The 18,592-nt window shown below is 37.9% G+C and overlaps 1 protein-coding gene across 1 annotated transcript in view; it reads left to right on the top strand.

Moving 5' to 3' along the window:
* Positions 1 to 1,825: 1,825 nt before the first annotated feature.
* Positions 1,826 to 18,592, top strand: part of sorcs3a (sortilin related VPS10 domain containing receptor 3a) — a gene marked incomplete at both ends in the record, with an annotated part of 238,476 nt that continues 221,709 nt past the window's right edge. Inside the window, one exon of the mRNA XM_079422243.1 lies at positions 1,826 to 2,497. Coding sequence (XP_079278369.1) covers positions 1,826 to 2,497 — 672 coding nt within the window. The remainder of the gene's footprint in view (positions 2,498 to 18,592) is intronic.

Raw genomic sequence — 18,592 nt, 5'->3', positions numbered from 1 at the left:
AATTATGCTTTAACATAGTCCCTTTCAAGGATTGCAATAGTCCTTGGCTTTAAGCAGCGTGTTAGTAGTTAGTATGCTACACTCTAAAAAACGTTCCCAATAAAAACATTAAAAAAATAGGGCACAATCTATTATGTTAATATGAAAGAATTTTCAGTATTGGTTTTCAGGTTACAATACAGGGTTATAATGGATCATGTCCTGGAAAATTAAAAACTGATCAACAATCGGTTACAACAAGCTATTGACACATGTATCATAAATAGGCAATTATTCAATTATTCAGTATTATTAAATTGAACAATTGCAAATAGCAGCTAACGTTCACGTGATGTGTGTACTAATCTTTGGTTTCCTCTTTTTGTGTAATTTGGATGGAAAATGTGTGCCTTTTTATTGTCCGAGTCATTATCAAAAGTTGCCAAATACATTTTAAAAATTGCTAAATTTGTTGCTAGGTGCTTTTTGAAGAAAAAGTTGCTAGGGTAGTCTGAAAAGTTGCTAAATTTAGCAACAAAATTGCTATAGTGGCAACACTGGAGTCAAGTCTAAACCGGACGCGACAGTTTTCGCATCGCTCCGCATCCAGTGTAGACAGTGTCACTGATTAAATAGAACCTCGCGTTGCACCGCGCCGCTCGCGTCTGGTGTTGATGGTGCAAGACTGCTTGTCTACGATGATCCTGTAACCACAATCACAATTTTACTGTTATTAATGTATTTTCGTGTCATTCTTTGCCTGAAAGGACGACGAATAAAACCGAAGGTGAAGCAGCTTTATGTGAAATATGCGCACCGTCATGGAAACGGTTCGTGGCCACGTCAGAGTTGTAGTTTGTTGTAAAACCCTTTCTCACTGCTCAGACAACAAACGCGGATTAAGCATGCTCAGTCGGGTGAAAACAAACTCCAACCAACGCCAACAGGGGTAACACACTGATCCAACAAACCCCAACAGACTAGTTTGTTGGCGTTTGTCTGTGCGGTGTGAATTGGCCTTAAAGTGTCAAGTTTTTGAAGTCATATAGGCCTATTATTATTATTAATGCCTAATCCTCCACATTAGTGAGGTGTTAACCGCTGCGAATGAATCACTGAATTAGTGAGTTGAACTTGAGATCCGAGTCAGATATGAACAAAACCATTCCCGTCAATAAACTGAACTAACAAAGATCCACCTCCAGCAAATGCTTCGTGAGAGTTACGATTCACATAATGACACAATTGCTTTTTTTGAGGCTTGACATTTTTTTTATTAGGCTACCATTCATTTTCAATGCATGGAAAAGAGCTGTATAATATTAGTTATAAGATACAGCTGTATAATGTTAGATTTATTAGATTGTACATTTTTTAGCCTATCTATATATGACATTTATTATTATTATTATTTTATGGTTTCTATAAAGACAATTTATGAATGTTGCATATTTAGGTAAATTAGAAATGTTGAAATGGTAACCCAGGCAGATCAGATTTATTTGTGCATAAACAGTAAAATTATTTTACGGCTTGAATAGATATTAATTTTGATGAAATTCGCTAGATATAGAAATAAAATACTTTAAACCGTAATACGCACGATGTCGTTATGCCCAACTCTCTCTCTCTCTCTCTCTTGCTCTCTCTCCCTAGACGCAGCAGCGGCTTGGCTTGGATTCAGTACCTCCCCTATGTGCTGCCTTACTCCATCATCACATCCCTGAACGTGAGCGGTGTAGCTGAGGAGCACTTCTTTAAAACCCGACACTTCGCAGGAGTTGCTTCCCTGCGCGTCTGAGAGTCGGAGGGAGGGGAGAAGCATTCCCCAAAATCTCTTCTAACGATGGAGACCCGTCTGGTTGTATTCCCTGGCGCTTACTTTACTCTTTCTACCTGGCTAATTTTTTCCTCCTTGTATGCTTTTCCAAATGTAAAGGCAGACATAAGTTGCGCGAATTGCATGTCGCCAATGCAAGTGAATTACGCAGGGGATGAGCATCTGCGTGACCCGCCTGATTCTGGGAAATATCCGAGACAGGATCAAAAGAAACCCAAGCTGATCACAGTTCTTTACCCGAATGTTGGAGTACCCACTGGACGAGAGGTGGATGGTTTTCCAGGGATCGCGCCGAACGCAGAGGGGATAAACTCCCGTGCGCCTTTGGGGAACTTCACCGAGTCCGCTTTAGACGAAGAATTGTTTTCGGATGAATATGTGAAAAGTGAATCCGAATTGGACCCCGAGGACGCCACATTAGGGAGAGTGAAAAGAAGCGTGCCCGAGTTTCTGGAGAGCGCTGATGCCCGCTCGGAGGATCAGAGAAAGAGCTCCGGTCTGCGGGTGGACGGACAGAGTAAACGCGCCGAAGTTCGCTGGAACAGGGATGATGAGCACGATGCCAGACTATCGGATTCCAGACCAGACGAACCCAAACTAACCAGCAGCACCTTTGCTCTGGCTGGAGACTCCGCGCACAACCACGCAGTCGTGTACTGGACTGGAAAAAACAGCAGTGTAAGTCCACAACATCCTATACTTCTTTGCCACAGTATATGCTATTCAGTGTTCTAGTGTCCCTGACTTGTTAAGCTTCCAGGGTTCTCGTCAACTTCAGTTGTTGTCACTGTGAAGGCATGCACATGTTGTTTTGAGTCTATAGGGTTTATGATGAGCATTTCCCCAGCCTGTCCCTGCTGAAAACATAACCTTAAACCATTCTAAGCCAGCTGATCAGACTGGTTTTACATGGTTTTTGGATACTTTTCATCTTAGGAAGACCCTCTTAAACCAGCTAAGACCAGCAAACCAGCTTAGTCTTTTGAGCAGAGCTAATCTAAATGTCCACAGAAAACACCTGTTTAGATTGTTAACCACCTGTTTGTCAAAGAGATCAAGCACAATAGGACCTCTGCAACGAGCTGGAATGTAATCCATAGTGTTACTAAGATGTGTGTTACTAATAACCATTCACCTTTGGGAGTTTAATTCTAAATTGCCTTAGTTAAATCGACTAGGGGCAAAGTCTGCAAATATGCCTTTAATTCAGTATCTATCTACACTGTCGGTATATTTTTTCAGATTAAATGATTAGCTTGTATAGCAGGTTGTTGGCTAGAGCCTCCTGGTTGCAGTGCTGTCTGTGTTTTTGGATTGGAGATTTTTGGATTGGCAAGATAGGAGACTTTATAATGCTTCACATCTCAATAATTCCATCTAGTTGATTTTGAAGGCAACAAAGAACCTGGTCCTTAAATGCTAAAGTTAAGCAGAACTAAGGACTTGTATTTAAGCAAGTCTGTAGAGTGTTGCCTGGGTGTTTGGATTTTGTTACAGACAGGTGGTGTTTGATGAGATATGTGTGAGTGAGTGAGATATGAGTCCGAGAGAGAAGAAAGGCAGATGTTCTGTGTGATTTTCAAATAGATTTTCATGTTTAAGATATGTTTTGTTGCTGTGCATCTGTGCTTTTACATTATATTATATTATATTATATTATGTCACAAATTATTTTACTCAAGAGTGCATTTAAAATTTAAGGCATGGTGTGTAAGCAACCTAAGCACCACTGTTATTAAAATAGAACCATAGTAACAGGTAATCTATTAGGTATAATATAAACATGTATTTTTAATTCATGAACAGTGAACAGCATGATGACTAAATGAAGGCAGATTTTTCCATATGAATTTTGGGTTAAGTATTGCAATTAACATACAAGGTGTTAAAGGAGTCTGCCAAGATTTTATTGAAGGAATCATCAGGAGGAGGCAGGAAAATGATTTTTATTGAGAAGGGCGGTTTTGAAGAAGGTTCTTTATTTAAATGTAGATAATGGATATCATTTTAAATTAGAACTTTAAAAAAATTACATTACCTTAAAAAAAACAAAAAAACATTAGGAATGCGTTTTGAGTAGCTCAGAAATGTATGAAGTCTGCAGCCACTGATGAAGAATCAGATTTCATAGTTCTCTTCTAATAATTGTTTCTACTTGGCTTTGGAAAACTGATCCTAGGCCAGTGGTTTTAGCAGATTTGTGCCAGACCGGTAATCGGAAGCAACAGGGCGTGGATTTACAGAGATGTTTCTATTACAGGTTCTGTGCGCATTTTCTTTTAAGATGGGCCTCTATATATATATGAAACCCTTTCTCCAGCAGTATGAGAAGTTATTTGAATTAGACTCATCCTTCTCAAATGAACCACCTCATTGATTATTGTCTTTCTTTGTGCCTGTTTGCACAAAAAATACAATAAATCAAAACAGATACTCCAGCGTTTTCAGGCCCTGTCTAGACCTATTACATCTAGCTTTATTAACTTGTTTAGTAGCTGTCAGTGAAACAGCCACAGCAATTTTAGGCAAGGGTTACTGCCCTCCAGGTCCCGTCCCTCATCCCCGCAGCTGTAAATCTCCTATAATTATCTTCCGGACTGAGGCATCCATTTTGTAAGATTTTGTCCTGTTCAGGGACTGCCTACTCAAGTGTATTTTCCCTGCTTGCATGCCTGCTGAGAGATGAATGAAGAGTGCAAGGACACAGTTTGTGATTTGATTTTTTTTTTTTCTAGCAATGTTTCCTAACACTAATGTTATGTATGCAAACCCTTTTGTGTGATATTTGCAGCTGTCTGTTTTCAATCACTGCTCGAATGTAGGATTTGCTTTGCTATGTTATTCAGGAGGCACTGTGGTACATTTCCAGTACAAAAGTTGTGATGATTGAAATGCATGAATGAATTTGCTTGTTATTAACATAACCTTTTGATATTTAGTTTACAAAATTACAAAAAAAAAAGTATATATATATATATATATATATATATATATATACATTAATTACTTTTTCATTATTAATAATATTATTGTTATTTGTAAATATTTTTATATTATTTCTTCTTAGTATTGATTGATTGATTGAACGGACTGTCCCCAGCATAGGCCTACATGTAAATTCTTTCCATACTGTCGGCTGAGAGATTTCCGAAGCTAAAATATACAATTTAGCAACCTCTGGTCATCATATTATTATGGCTTTTAGTATTGTTCTAAAATTTGGAAACAAAAAGTAATAATAACGTTTGTATAAACATTTGATAATGTATGTGTCTCGCCATTTCAAGACACATTTTAGCTTCAAAAGATGTTCTGACTGGGTGGAGAAAAGAGTCCAGTCCACTGAAGCTTATCACTGGTGTTTCGAGGTTTAAGCTCAATGTAATTTATTTATTTTATGATTCACATATCCCATCATGCTTTTGATGTAATGCATTTAGAAGGAAAATAAAGGATCCGATTTGCATAAGATTCAAGTTGTAAGCCTGGCATGCATCACTGGCTTTTGATGTAGTCCTGCTTCACTGAGATTGGGTCATTCTTATAGAACCTGTTGTCATATGCTCCAAGGATCTCTTTAAAACACCTCACTGAAAGTCTAAGTATAAAATACAAGCGGTAAATGAGATTTGACAAATAGTATTTCTCTGAAGAGGTGTGCTGTTTTATTTGCGCTTTCATGCGATTCACTAAACATGGTGGTCAACAGCAACACTTTGGCATTGGTTTGTTGGTTTAAAACGGGTCGTTTCCAACAGTAATCCAGTTTAGTGCTTAGCCATATTCTGCATTTATCACTACATATAGTTAGAATTTATTTAGGACCATCTGGTTGCTTTTACATCCAAATGGCTTCATCAGTTTGAAAGATAGTGGAGGTTCTCTGATATCTAACCTCGGGGAATTGCTTCTCTCCTGGTGTGAACCTCGATTGCTGTGTGAATTGGGAAATCAGCATTGTGAGCTGCTGATGACTGTTCTAGTTTCACATCTAAGGCCTCCTTCACTCCTCTGTCAAACCATCTGTTCTTCTTGTATACAGTCTTTATATAACATAACATGTGCTCCAGAAGTCCTGCCTGGAGGTATTTGCCCTCCTGCGTTGAATGATGTTGGCTCATAAAGGAGTTATTTACATTTTCTAAATGCATCCTTCAGGTTTCTGTCTTAGTTTGTTTGGAGGCTTCAAATGTACCAGGGTCGCGTTTGTTGGAGACACTTGTTGGGTATGAATGAAGATATTGTCTGTGCTGCTTGTCTTTGATGGCTCTTTTATTTGCTTCACCTTCTGTGTTGAAATGGCATTTGGAATTTCTATTTCAAATAAATGCAGTTCTTTTCTATTCATCATAAGTGATAAATATGAAGCAGCACTTCACAGTTAATTATTAATATATTAATAAGTACACTTTTTCACACCATATATATATATTGCGTTTACTTGTGTTATCTTTGATTAATATTTATATTTGTTTGATGATCTGAAACATTAAAGTGTGACAAACATGCAGTAAAATAAAAAATCAGGATCACCCCCCCCCCCCCCCCCCCCCGTTTAGATATAACTGTGGTTTGTCACACCTGCACCTGAGTTCAGTTTCTCTAGCCACACCCAGGCCTGATTACTGCCACACCTGTTCGCAATCAAGAAATCACTTAAATAGGACCTGCCTGACAAAGTGAAGTAGACCAAAAGATCCTCAAAAGCTACACATCATGTTAAGATCCAAAGAAATTCAGGAACAAATGAGAAAGAAAGTATTTGAGATCTATCAGTCTGGAAAAGGTCATAAAGCCACTCCTAAAGCTTTGGGACTCCAGCGAACCACAGTGAGAGCCATTATCCACAAATGGCAAAAACATGGAACAGTGGTGAACCTTCCCAGGAGTGGCCGGCCGACCAAAATTACCCCAAGAGCGCAGCGACGACGGTCACAAAAGACCCCACAACAACATCTAAAGAACTGCAGACCTCACTTGCCTCAATTAAGGTCAGTGTTCATGACTCCACCATAAGAAAGTGACTGGGCAAAAATGGCCTGCATGGCAGAGTTCCAAGACGAAAACCGCTGCTGAGCAAAAAGAACATAAAGGCTCGTCTCAGTTTTGCCAGAAAACATCTTGATGATCCCCAAGACTTTTGGGAAAATACTCTGTGGACTGACGAGACAAAAGTTGAACTTTTTGGAAGGTGTGTGTGCCATTACATCTGGCGTAAAAGTAACACAGCATTTCAGAAAAAGAACATCATACCAACAGTAAAATATGGTGGTGGTAGTGTGATGGTCTGGGGCTGTTTTGCTGCTTCAGGACCTGGAAGTCTTGCTGTGATAAATGGAACCATGAATTCAGCTGTCTACCAAAAAATCCTGAAGGACAATGTCCGGCCATCTGTTCATGACCTCAAGCTGAAGCGAACTTGGGTTCTGCAGCAGGACAATGATCCAAAACACACCAGCAAATCCACCTCTGAATGGCTGAAGAAAAACAAAATGAAGACTTTGGAGTGGCCTAGTCAAAGTCCTGACCTGAATCCTATTGAGATGCTGTGGCATGACCTTAAAAAGGCGATTCATGCTCGGAAACCCTCCAGTGTGGCTGTATTACAACAATTCTGCCAAGATGAGTGGGCCAAAATTCCTCTACAGCGCTGTAACAGACTCATTGCAAGTTATCGCAAACGCTTGATTGCAATTGTTGCTGCTAAGGGTGGCCCAACCACTTTTTCACACAGGGCCATGTGGGTTTGGATTTTGTTTTCCCTTCATAATAAAAAACTTCATTCAAAAACTGCATGTTGTGTTTACTTGTGTTATCTTTGATTAATATTTAAATTTGTTTGATGATCTGAAACATTAAAGTGTGACAAAAATGCAAAAAAATAAAAAAATCAGGAAGGGGGCCAACACTTTTTCACACCACTGTATATATATATATATATATATTTAACTGTGATGATAATTAAATGATTCTTGAGCATCGAATCAGCATATTAGAATGATTTCTGAAGGATCATGTGACACTGAAGACTTGAGTAACAGTGCTGAATATTCAGCGTTGCCATTACAAAAATGAAATACATTTTGAAATATAGTACAATGATCTTTTAAATCATAATAATATTTCACAATGTTACAGTTTTTACTGTATTTTTGATCAAATAAATGCAGCCTTGGTGAGCATAAGATATTTCTTTCAAAAACATTAATGGCAGTGTATATTGGATTGTATTTTGTATTATTAATAAATATAATGTTTTATAAAGATGACTTTATGCATATTAGATACAGCCACTGTTCAGTGGTCTCCGATACCTCAAGAATTGCAAGATAAATCTTTAACAACCTTGCACACTCCTGGACATGATTTAGTGCCACTAATGCATTGTAAAGCGCTTCGTTTATTTAGTGTGGATGCTAATTACTAGTAAAGGAGGCTATGGAATGTCATAAATAATTTAGTCATCCTAATGTAGTATGCCCTCCAACTGTCAATTAGTGTTTACACATTTGTTTTCTGGCCCTTTTTATTATGCAGCCTCCTGGTGAGAGCCGGTGGTACAGTCAGGGGATTTATTTCCAGGATTGACTTTGGAGACCAAGTCCTGGCTGACTTTCCATGAGTTGTGAAGAAAATCACACTCAGCTACTTCCAAGTAAAAGCAGACTAATTTTTAGGATAGACTATGAAAATAAGTGGGGAAATATAAAGGTGAAGTGTGTTGATTTAGCCAATAATATAACATTTCTTCTTCACTTTTAAATATTTTCAAAGCGGTTCATTTTTGAAGCGATCAACAATTATGAACGATTGACATGAATATGTCCAAGCACTTAAAACACACACTTGAAACACAAGTCTCAGTGTTTAGCGCATTTGCCGTTGCTAGGAAACGCTTATTTTGTTTACTAGGATGAGAGTTGCTGAAATCGCGTTTGGTCTCGTACTGTATCGTGTATCATGTCAGTGTGTGCACTTGCTTGGCCATTTGTAGTTGATAAACAGGAAAGTGGGTCCAGCTGAATTGAAATGATCATTTGTTGGATTGGTATAAAAAAGGTTACCGCGGCAGCGGTCGCGGCAGTCGTCGTGTGAAGCCCTCTTAGTGTGAAGACCAAAGAGTGTAAAGACCATCGACTCTACCGTGCGACTCCACCGGGCAGGGACACCGGCAAGGGATAGAAGTATCGCTTTTTATTTAATTTTTTCATTGATATGTTTATTATTGAATTGTTGTTATATGCATGTGTCAATTTTATTTAATTTCTTTATTTTCTTAAATATGTGGGTATATAGCATTTATAGAGTTGTAACTTTTTAGTTTTAGTTACTTTTTCTTATTTGTAAGTCGCTTTGGACAAAAGCGTCTGCTAAATGACAAAAGTAAAGTAAAGTAAAGTAAGCACTTAGTGTCACTATCTTTTGCATTCTGAAGTGCAAAAAAATAAATTTCCTTTCATTTACCTCTTCATTTATGTCCCTAATATTCTACACTCACAGCTTTGTGTGCCACATACCACATCAACATATCAGCCACTTCCTCATCCATCACAAAAAGCATCATCTGCTGGATTAGAATCACAGTTTACAAGCCGCCTAAATGTAGCCATTATCTCCATTTTTGGGGAGTATAGTGGAAGGGCTGTGCACGCTAGAGACGAGAACGCTATGGCATAATCACACGCTTGGCCGCTGAACCAGAGCAAGCAACAAGGGTGTCTCAGCATCTATCTGTCCCCCTATGTTAATTACACTGATATAACAGAGTGTCAGATGTGATTTTGTTTCATCTCTGTTGCGTTAAACACTTTCTTTTCCCCACAGTCTCTCTCTCTCGCTCTCTCTCTCTCACACAGACTGGCAGTGACAGTGTACGCTCTGAGGTAGATTAAAAAACTGTGCTATGATATCAAATACACATCTCTTTGAAATCACTTTAAAATGTGGTGCTATCAGATACATGTGGAAGGAAATGGTGCTCTGGAAGATGTGTTATAATACAGAGAGCTCACGGAGCTCGAAATTGGAGGAAAGGTTTAGGAATTACAGATCTTTAATATGTACTTCCCCCCCATTTTCAAGGGACCATAAGTAATTGGACAGTTGACTCAAAAGCCATTTCATGGACAGATGTGGGCTATTCCTTTGTTATTTCTACATCAATTAAGCAGGTCTGGAGTTGATTCTAATTTTCCAATTTGCATTTGGAAGCTGTTGCTGTGAACCCACATCATGCAGTCAAAGGAGCTCTCCATGCAGGTGAAACAGACAATTGTTAGGCTTCAAAAACAAAACAAATCCATCAGAGAGACAGCAGGAACATTAGGAGTGGCCAAATCAACAGTTTGGTACATTCTGAGAAAAAAAGAACACACTGGTGAGCTCAGCAACATAAAAAGGCCTGGACGTCTACAGAGGACAACAGTGGTGGATGATCAGAGGATTCTCTCCATGGTAAAGAAAAATCCTTTCACAACATCCAGCCAAGAGAAGAACACTCTCCAGGAGGTAGACATATTATTGTGAATGTGTACAATCGAGAGCAGACTTCACGAGAGCAAATACAGAGGGTTCACCACAAGGTGCAAACAAAGCCAAATTAGACTTTGCAAAAAAAAAAACATCAAAACAAGCTAGACCACTTCTGGAAAAGCATTCTTTTGACGGCTGAAATTAAGATCAATCTGTACCAGAATGACAGGAAGATTAAAGTTTAAAGTCTGCACTTCAGTTTCATCTTGATATGTTATATTCTGGTGGCATACAGAGACAAAATTATGAAAATTGTGTCAGTGTCATATACACACACACACAATTTATTAATGTATTTATTTCTCTCTCGCTGTGTGTGTGTGTGTGTGTGATGTTTTCTTGTAGCCCATCTGTCGTGTCTCTGTCTGTGTATTATTATTACTACGGAGTGTCGATTTACACTTAGTGCAAATAGTTACCGCCTTGTTGGCAGAGGCTATTTACATTGCTATGCTTGGTAGACATCACCTCCTGTGGTGTAGATGATTAAGTGTGTGCATTTTGATGCGATCGACCCAAGTTCAAACCCAAACTTTTTTCTCCCTTTTCAAATCTCATATCACTTTGGAAAGGCATTTATTTTCAATACAAATGGAGGAAATAATCAAAAGGTTGAAAATAAAGTGTCGGGTAGGGCTAGGATAGGTGTAGGGAGGGCTTTCTTGTCCCAATAAGGTGGCATCCATTTAAATAATTTGAATTAAAATGATAATGTACGCTCAATATGTTATTATTGCGTACTATTTTACCACTATTTGCAATAAGTAATATAAATAGCAGAAAATCCTGCTATTTTAACATAGTGTAAATAGAATCTATCGCTATTTGCACTTAGTGTAAATAGCGTATCACTAAAAAATACTACTATTTTTACTAAGTGGAAATAGAATCCATTGCTATTTTCACTGAGTGTAAATAGCATCTAACTGCTTTTTACACTTAGTGTAAAAATAGCATCTCTTGCTGTTTGCACTTAGTGTAAATTGCATCTGCCTTATTATTTGTCAGTCCTGTCTTCCTGTGTCTTGTGTTTCCCCTCCTCTCATGGCCATATTTGGTCTTCCTGTTCCTGTCCTGGTCTGTTGTCATCATTAGTTTATTAGTCCCCAGCCCTGTTCTATTAATTATCTAGTTTTCCCAGTTTTCTTAAGCCCTGTGTTTCTCTGCCTCTGTGTCTGGTCTGATCATCATTCTGTGTTTATCGTCATGCTATTGTCATCCTATCGTCATTCTGTGTTAATCTGTATCTCCTGCGATTCCTGAGTTTTGTTAATAAAGGTCTGAGTTTTGAAGAAGCTCCTCGTCTCCTCGTTCCTGGCTCCTAAGGGTGTTGTGACATTATTATTATTATTATTATTATTATTCATTAATCAGTTAATTTTTAATGTTTGGTTGGCTTATTTATTTGCTTATTTATTTTTTTCCTATGTGCATGTATGTGTTGTTTTCTTGTAGCCTGTCTGTCATGTGGCAATGATGGAAAAATCCCAGATTAAGAGGAGAATTGGATAAAGTGTAAAAATGTCAGATTCAGTACATATCGCATTTAGAACATTTGAAAGTTTTGCCGAAACATTCAATCTCTCAAATGCATGCTTGTAAACGGCAAAACAACAAGCTCTGGGCAATGCCAGATGCCCAATAAAGAAATTGGAACTGGTTGAGAACGTAAATGTGACCAAAGAGTTAATCCGGACCGTGGTCATGGACTCATGGCCTCTCTCAGGGAGAGTATGTGTGCCCTGAAAGTGTCTCTCCCACACACTTTAATCAGGGGAAAAGACGGATGAATAAGACATGATCGCAGAAGGGCTACACACTCACAGTCAGCTCGAGAGAGTCTTCATGAGTGTGTGTGTTTCATGTTCATTTGCAGCTTCGCGTGATGTAGACTAATGCTGACAGATTCCTCCCTAGAACCAGCGGTCTATCCGCACACTGTCTAATTAAAACTAATCTGCTATCTTATCTTCACTGGCTAAAATCTAAATATGCTACATTAACATTATTACTGTTTTTGACAGCTTCACTGTTGAATCCCTGGCAAGTCTCATTCTTTGCTGGCCCAAAACACTGCATACAAAACAAGTTGAGTATATGGTTTCTCTTATTCAGAAGGATTATGCATATCATTTGCTGATGTGATAGTTTGCTGGATCTGGCCAATGTTTGTTTTCTTTGTATACATAGAGAGAAAAATAAGAGATGCTTTGCCAAGGAATATTGAATTCTGCCTTTAAATATATTATAGTCAAACTGAGGTGCTTCAGCTAGTGCAGCATTTGGCTCATTCTGTAAAATAAGTTTGCCCATTACATATGAACTGTAAATATAATGTTTGTTGGACAATGAATAGCCAATGCCTAGTTTTTCATACAGTAGTGTGTTACAGACAAATAATATTATTGCTCACCAAGGTTGATAAAAAAAAAAAAAAAAAAAAAAAAAAATATATATATATATATATATATATATATATATACATATACACATGTACAGTCAGGTCCATAAATATTGGCACATCGACAAAATTCTAAATTTTTTGGCTCTATACACCACCACAATGGATTTCAAATGAAACGAACAAGATGTGCTTTAACTGCAGACTGTCAGCTTTAATTTGAGGGTATTTACATCCAAATCAGGTGAACGGTGTAGGAATTACAACAGTTTGCATATGTGCCTCCCACTTGTTAAGGGACCAAAAGTAATGGGACAATTGGCTTCTCAGCTGTTCTATGGCCAGGTGTGTGTTATTCCCTCATTATCCCAATGACAATGAGCAGATAAAAGGTCCAGAGTTCATTTCAAGAGTGCTATTTGCATTTGTAATCTGTTGCTGTCAACTGTCAAGATGAGATCCAAAGAGCTGTCACTATCAGTGAAGCAAGCAATCATTAGGCTGAAAAAACAAAACAATCAGAGAGATAGCAAAAACATTAGGCGTGGCCAAAACAACTGTTTGGAACATTCTTAAAAAGAAGGAATGCACCGGTGAGCTAAGCAACACCAAAAGACCCGGAAGACCACGGAAAACAACTGTGGTGGATGACCGAAGAATTCTTTCCCTGGTGAAGAAAACACTCTTCACAACAGTTGGCCAGATCAAGAACACTCTCCAGGAGGTAGGTGTATGTGTGTCAAAGTCAACAATCAAGAGAAGACTTCACCAGAGTGAATACAGAGGGTTCACCACAAGATGTAAATCATTGGTTAGCCTCAAAAACAGGAAGGCCAGATTAGAGTTTGCCAAACGACATCTAAAAAAACCTTCACAGTTCTGGAACAACATCCTATGGACAGATGAGACCAAGATCAACCTGTACCAGAGTGATGGGAAGAGAAGAGTATGGAGAAGGAAAGGAACTGCTCATGATCCTAAGCATACCACCTCATCAGTGAAGCATGGTGGTGGTAGTGTCATGGCGTGGGCATGTATGGCTGCCAGTGGAACTGGTTCTCTTGTATTTATTGATGATGGGACTGCTGACAAAAGCAGCAGGATGAATTCTGAAGTGTTTTCGGGCAATATTATCTGCTCATATTCAGCCAAATGCTTCAGAACTCACTGGACGGCGCTTCACAGTGCAGATGGACAATGACCCAAAGCATACTACAAAAGCAACCAAAGAGTTTTTGAAGGGAAAGAAGTGGACTGTTATGCAATGGCCAAGTCAATCACCTGACCTGAATCTGATTGAGCATGCATTTCACTTGCTGAAGACAAAACTGAAGGGAAAATGCCCCAAGAACAAGCAGAAACTGAAGAAGGTTGCAGTAGAGGCCTGGCAGAGCATCACCAGGGATGAAACCCAGCATCTGGTGATGTCTATGCGTTCCAGACTTTAGGCTGTAATTGACTGCAAAGGATTTGCAACCAAGTATTAAAAAGTGAAAGTTTGATTTATGATTATCATTTTGTCCCATTACTTTTGGTCCCTTAACAAGTGGGAGGCACATATGCAAACTGTTGTAATTCCTACACCGTTCACCTGATCTGGATGTAAATGCCCTCAAATTAAAGCTGACAGTCTGCAGTTAAAGTACATCTTGTTCGTTTTATTTGAAATCCATTGTGGTGGTGTATAGAGACAAAAATGGTAGAATTGTGTAGATGTCCCAATATTTATGGACCTGACTGTATGTGATGGCAAAGCTGAATTCTCAGTATCATTACTTCAGTCTTCAGTGTTACATGATGCTTCAGCTTCAGAACAGCATATCAGTAAATATCATAAATGGCAGGGCATATTATTGCATCCTTGCTGAAAAAAGGGCCCAAACTTTAAAATATGAAGCTATTTCATATATATATAATTTAGTCTTCACATGTATAATTTAGCTTGAGATGCAAAAGTTTATCAAAGTGTAAAACGCACTTGTTTCATAGAGTGACCTGTTTGTTCTTGCTAAAACAACACTGTGAGGTAAGGTGTGAAGTATAAAAGTGTTTATCTGTCAATATTCCTCGGTGTTGAACGGCATTTTAACATTTATTGCTTTTGTAAGCGATTTGGAAGTCCTAATGGAGACTGAAGAGGAGCTGAATAGGAAATGTAGAAGAATTTTTAAAGGCTCTTGTTCTTTAAAAGTCTCTGTATATGTGGGCTTAGGTGTCTGCAGACACCAGTGAAAACGGGCTGAGTTTAAGAGTTCAGCAGAGCAGAATCTTGCAACGGGGTACAGGCACTTATTTGTGTTTTGAGCTGTGTCAGGGTCTAAAAGAAGCACTTTGTGTACTGTAGTGTGGTCGTTATTTTATGAAATGCATTTGGTAAAGATTCTAGAGCTGTGTCAAAAGATTGCTGAGTGGTGGTATCACTATGGCAACACTGGCCTCTGTAGATTTTGCAATCAAGAATCAATATCTCTGAATTAATTTTACTCTGTCTTTGACCTATACCGTACATCCAATTAACTTGTCTATATGCTTGTGTTTATGTGTTGACCACTCTGGCTTATTTAGCCTCTGTGTTTAGTCTTATACTGAACAAGACCAGTAGGTTTTACAGTACTATCGCAACATTTTCTCACATTTTTATGCTGAATTCAAATCTATGCACACATGCTCAGCTCTAGGTCACCACTGTGCAACAACAACAAAAAAAGACCCTCATGATAGCATTGACACCGAAATTAATATGCTGAATCACTTTTCCTCCCTGTATTATTGTAGATCCTAATTTGAAGCAGGAAGTTGCGTGTGATACGGCAAGGCCTTTTATCGCAGCCTGGAAACGCAACAGTTGACAGGTTTTGGAGATTACAGCAGGGTTCGTCTGAATGATTTTGGCTTGAATCGAAATGCACCCTTGAATAGTCAAATGTGTATACAGTGTATATATATATAGAGCTTTTCAAAATACATATTGAATCAAAGCATCTGAAATTACTGCATGTAAATGCACGAGTTTTATATGGTGTAAATATAGATTTATAGATTTGAGGTCGTAGATTTGAATACATCGGAGGTTGATGAGTCTGAAGCTCATGATCATGTGAATTAGATGTTAAAGAGTTAGATAAATGGCAGGTGGGAGTTATAATTAAGGTGGAGAGTGCATTCTAATTCTAGAGAGCATTTAACTGGCCACAAATTCTACTAAAATTATGTCATCAATATTTTCATTTGTTTTCCAGGAAGAGGAAAAACTATTTTTTTTAAATATGGTTAAATATGTATGTATAAATAATAGGTATGGTTAAATATATCACAGAAATGTAACTTTCCCTTCTGAAGTGAATTTCAAGACAATTTTCGCGTTCCAAAAAATTAGTGGTCGACTGATATATAGGTCGATATTTGGTGTTTTTGTTTTTTTTAATTATTGGCATCGACCAATACGCTTTTCTGTTTGTCTGCTGTGTTGGTGGGACTTTTCTTTTGACAGCGACGAGAAAATCAGTGTCTTATCGATGGTGCTCCCGTTGTCCATCTTCATTAGTTTACTTTCTCTTTTTAACAATTCCATGTAATAAATTATTAGACAGAACTGTTAAATGAAAAAGTAAATGTATATGACAAAGTATTATAGTCATGGGTGCACATACGTTGTTCGGTCTGGTTCTCATGAGAGCACCTGGAGATTTGGTTTGGTGCTCACACTTCACATAGTGTAACCCATTAAATATAACTATAAAAATACAATAATTAATAATAGTAAAAATAGTGCCATTGCACTTTATTTAATTATTAATTATTATATTTAATTATTATTTTTTATATAATTATTTTTTTAAATAAAATAATAAACAATATAATAAAGTCTAATAATATTTTAATATTTTAAAATATTAATAAAAGAACAGTATGTGCACCCCTGATTACAGCATTTACTTTCTGTTATTAGTAAAAAAAAGGCAAACAATACTTTCTCATGACTTTCAACAGTCAGCAAATATTTAATCAAATTATTTATTAAATAATATGTAAAATAAATATTAAGTTAATTTCAGCAATTGTTATGCATGTGCTTTTAGTATCTTTATATTAAATAGTATAATATCATATACTGTATAAAATCTTTATTTCGGTCACTTTGCTTGCTAAGATAAAAATAAGTATCGCTCAACCACTACAATCACTTCAGGTCCCACCATGCATTTTTTTGTCATCCTTAATATCCTACTTCACACTGATATTGTGCAAGAAAAATGGTGCACAGACGTCTTTTGTGTTGCTGACACAACAATACATTTGTCATTAGTTTCTTTTTATAATGATGACGTGCATGAAGGTTCATCGTCCTCTCATTTGGCTTATTTTTGGGCATTATTTCAACAACCTGCCCATTAACAGTAGCAGCCAGGTCTTTGTCTAAACAATTTTGCATGCAAGCAGATGGATAAGTAAATCAGGTCTTCATACACAACATGAATGTTTCTCTTGGTGAACAACGGCGTTACGCCGACACATTCTGTGACTCGCAGATCCTAATCAACCCGATATAAATAATAAACAAGAGCGTTAGGGCTTGCTATATGTGGTTATTGCCCATCTCTCAGAGTTCGATAATGCAGGGAGGAAATTGCTTTCAGCCCTTATTACTTGTCTGACTGTCCATGTGCACCTGGAAGTTTCCAATCTCATCTAAACTCTGAGCCTCCAGATTCAAAGAAGAGAGGCAGAAAGACAACAACACAGCGAGAGAGCGTGGAAAAGGAATACATAGACGTTTGAAAGAGGTGCCAAAACAAAGATGGAAGCGTGAGATAGCAAGAACAAGGGAGAAGAAAGAACTTGTGTTTGCTTAGGCTCCCAAAAAAAAAGGCCAAGGATAGCAACATACGAGCATGTTTAGATACATGTGTAGCTGTGCTTGATTGTTCTGCCAGTTTAACACAGTCACTGAATAGCTCTATGATTGTTCACCATGGTTGTTGCTATGACGATCCCGAGCACGTTTGCCAAAGGAAACCCTGTGAAAGAGTGAATTAAAAGTGTCTGATCCGTATTTACTGAGCACCGTCCAAAAACACATTGCACTGCAACATGTGAGAAAATTAACAGTGAGAGCTTTGTTGAATGCAAGTGGACCAGCTGCTAAAATTTTATGTACAGTATGCATCAATATATCCAAATGAATGTGAATGTATATGTCTTGATGGCTGCAGTACGCTGTAATATTCCCTAGTTGGCTAACACACTTTTGTCTCTTTACCGTCACACTGGTAGTCTCAGTTCTCTTCACTCAGTCATTTGAGTTCAAACCTCTCAGAATGCCTTTAAAATTTCATAAAAAGCATTTAAAATAGATTTGAAATTTGCCCAATCCTTTGAATCCCCCCTGCCTGCTTCCATGTGTCATCTTGTCCAAATGAGACGGCTACTGTGGTTTAAAGAGGGATTTGAGGTTCTTATAACAATCTTGTCTAAAAGACACAGCAGGTAGGATCAATTTGGGAGAACTTCGCACCTCAGATATTGTTCAGTAGTGAACAAGATTTTGAGTTAAAAGGTTGAAGAAAAGTGGTTAATTAACACATACCGGCCCATTTGCATTTCTGATGCATAGGCTACTTGGAACCGCTGCGATATTAATTCTCTTAAGAGCATGTTTTATTTGAGCCTTCCCTCGCTGTTAGCCTCTCAAGGCCAAGATTAGATTTAGATAAGGTTTGTTTTTTTGTTTTTTTCTTGGAACTGATTCGTTACAGTATTCTGTTTTATACTTTACTCAGTACTTATAACCCATCACATTATTCTGTAAAATACAAAAATAGATAATTATAGCAGAAATA

This window comes from Barbus barbus (genome assembly GCF_936440315.1).
Source record: "Barbus barbus genome assembly, chromosome: 7".
NCBI lineage: Eukaryota > Metazoa > Chordata > Actinopteri > Cypriniformes > Cyprinidae > Barbus > Barbus barbus.
The sequence above is the reverse complement of the archived record's forward strand: the minus strand, read 5'-3'. Positions and strand labels throughout refer to the sequence as shown.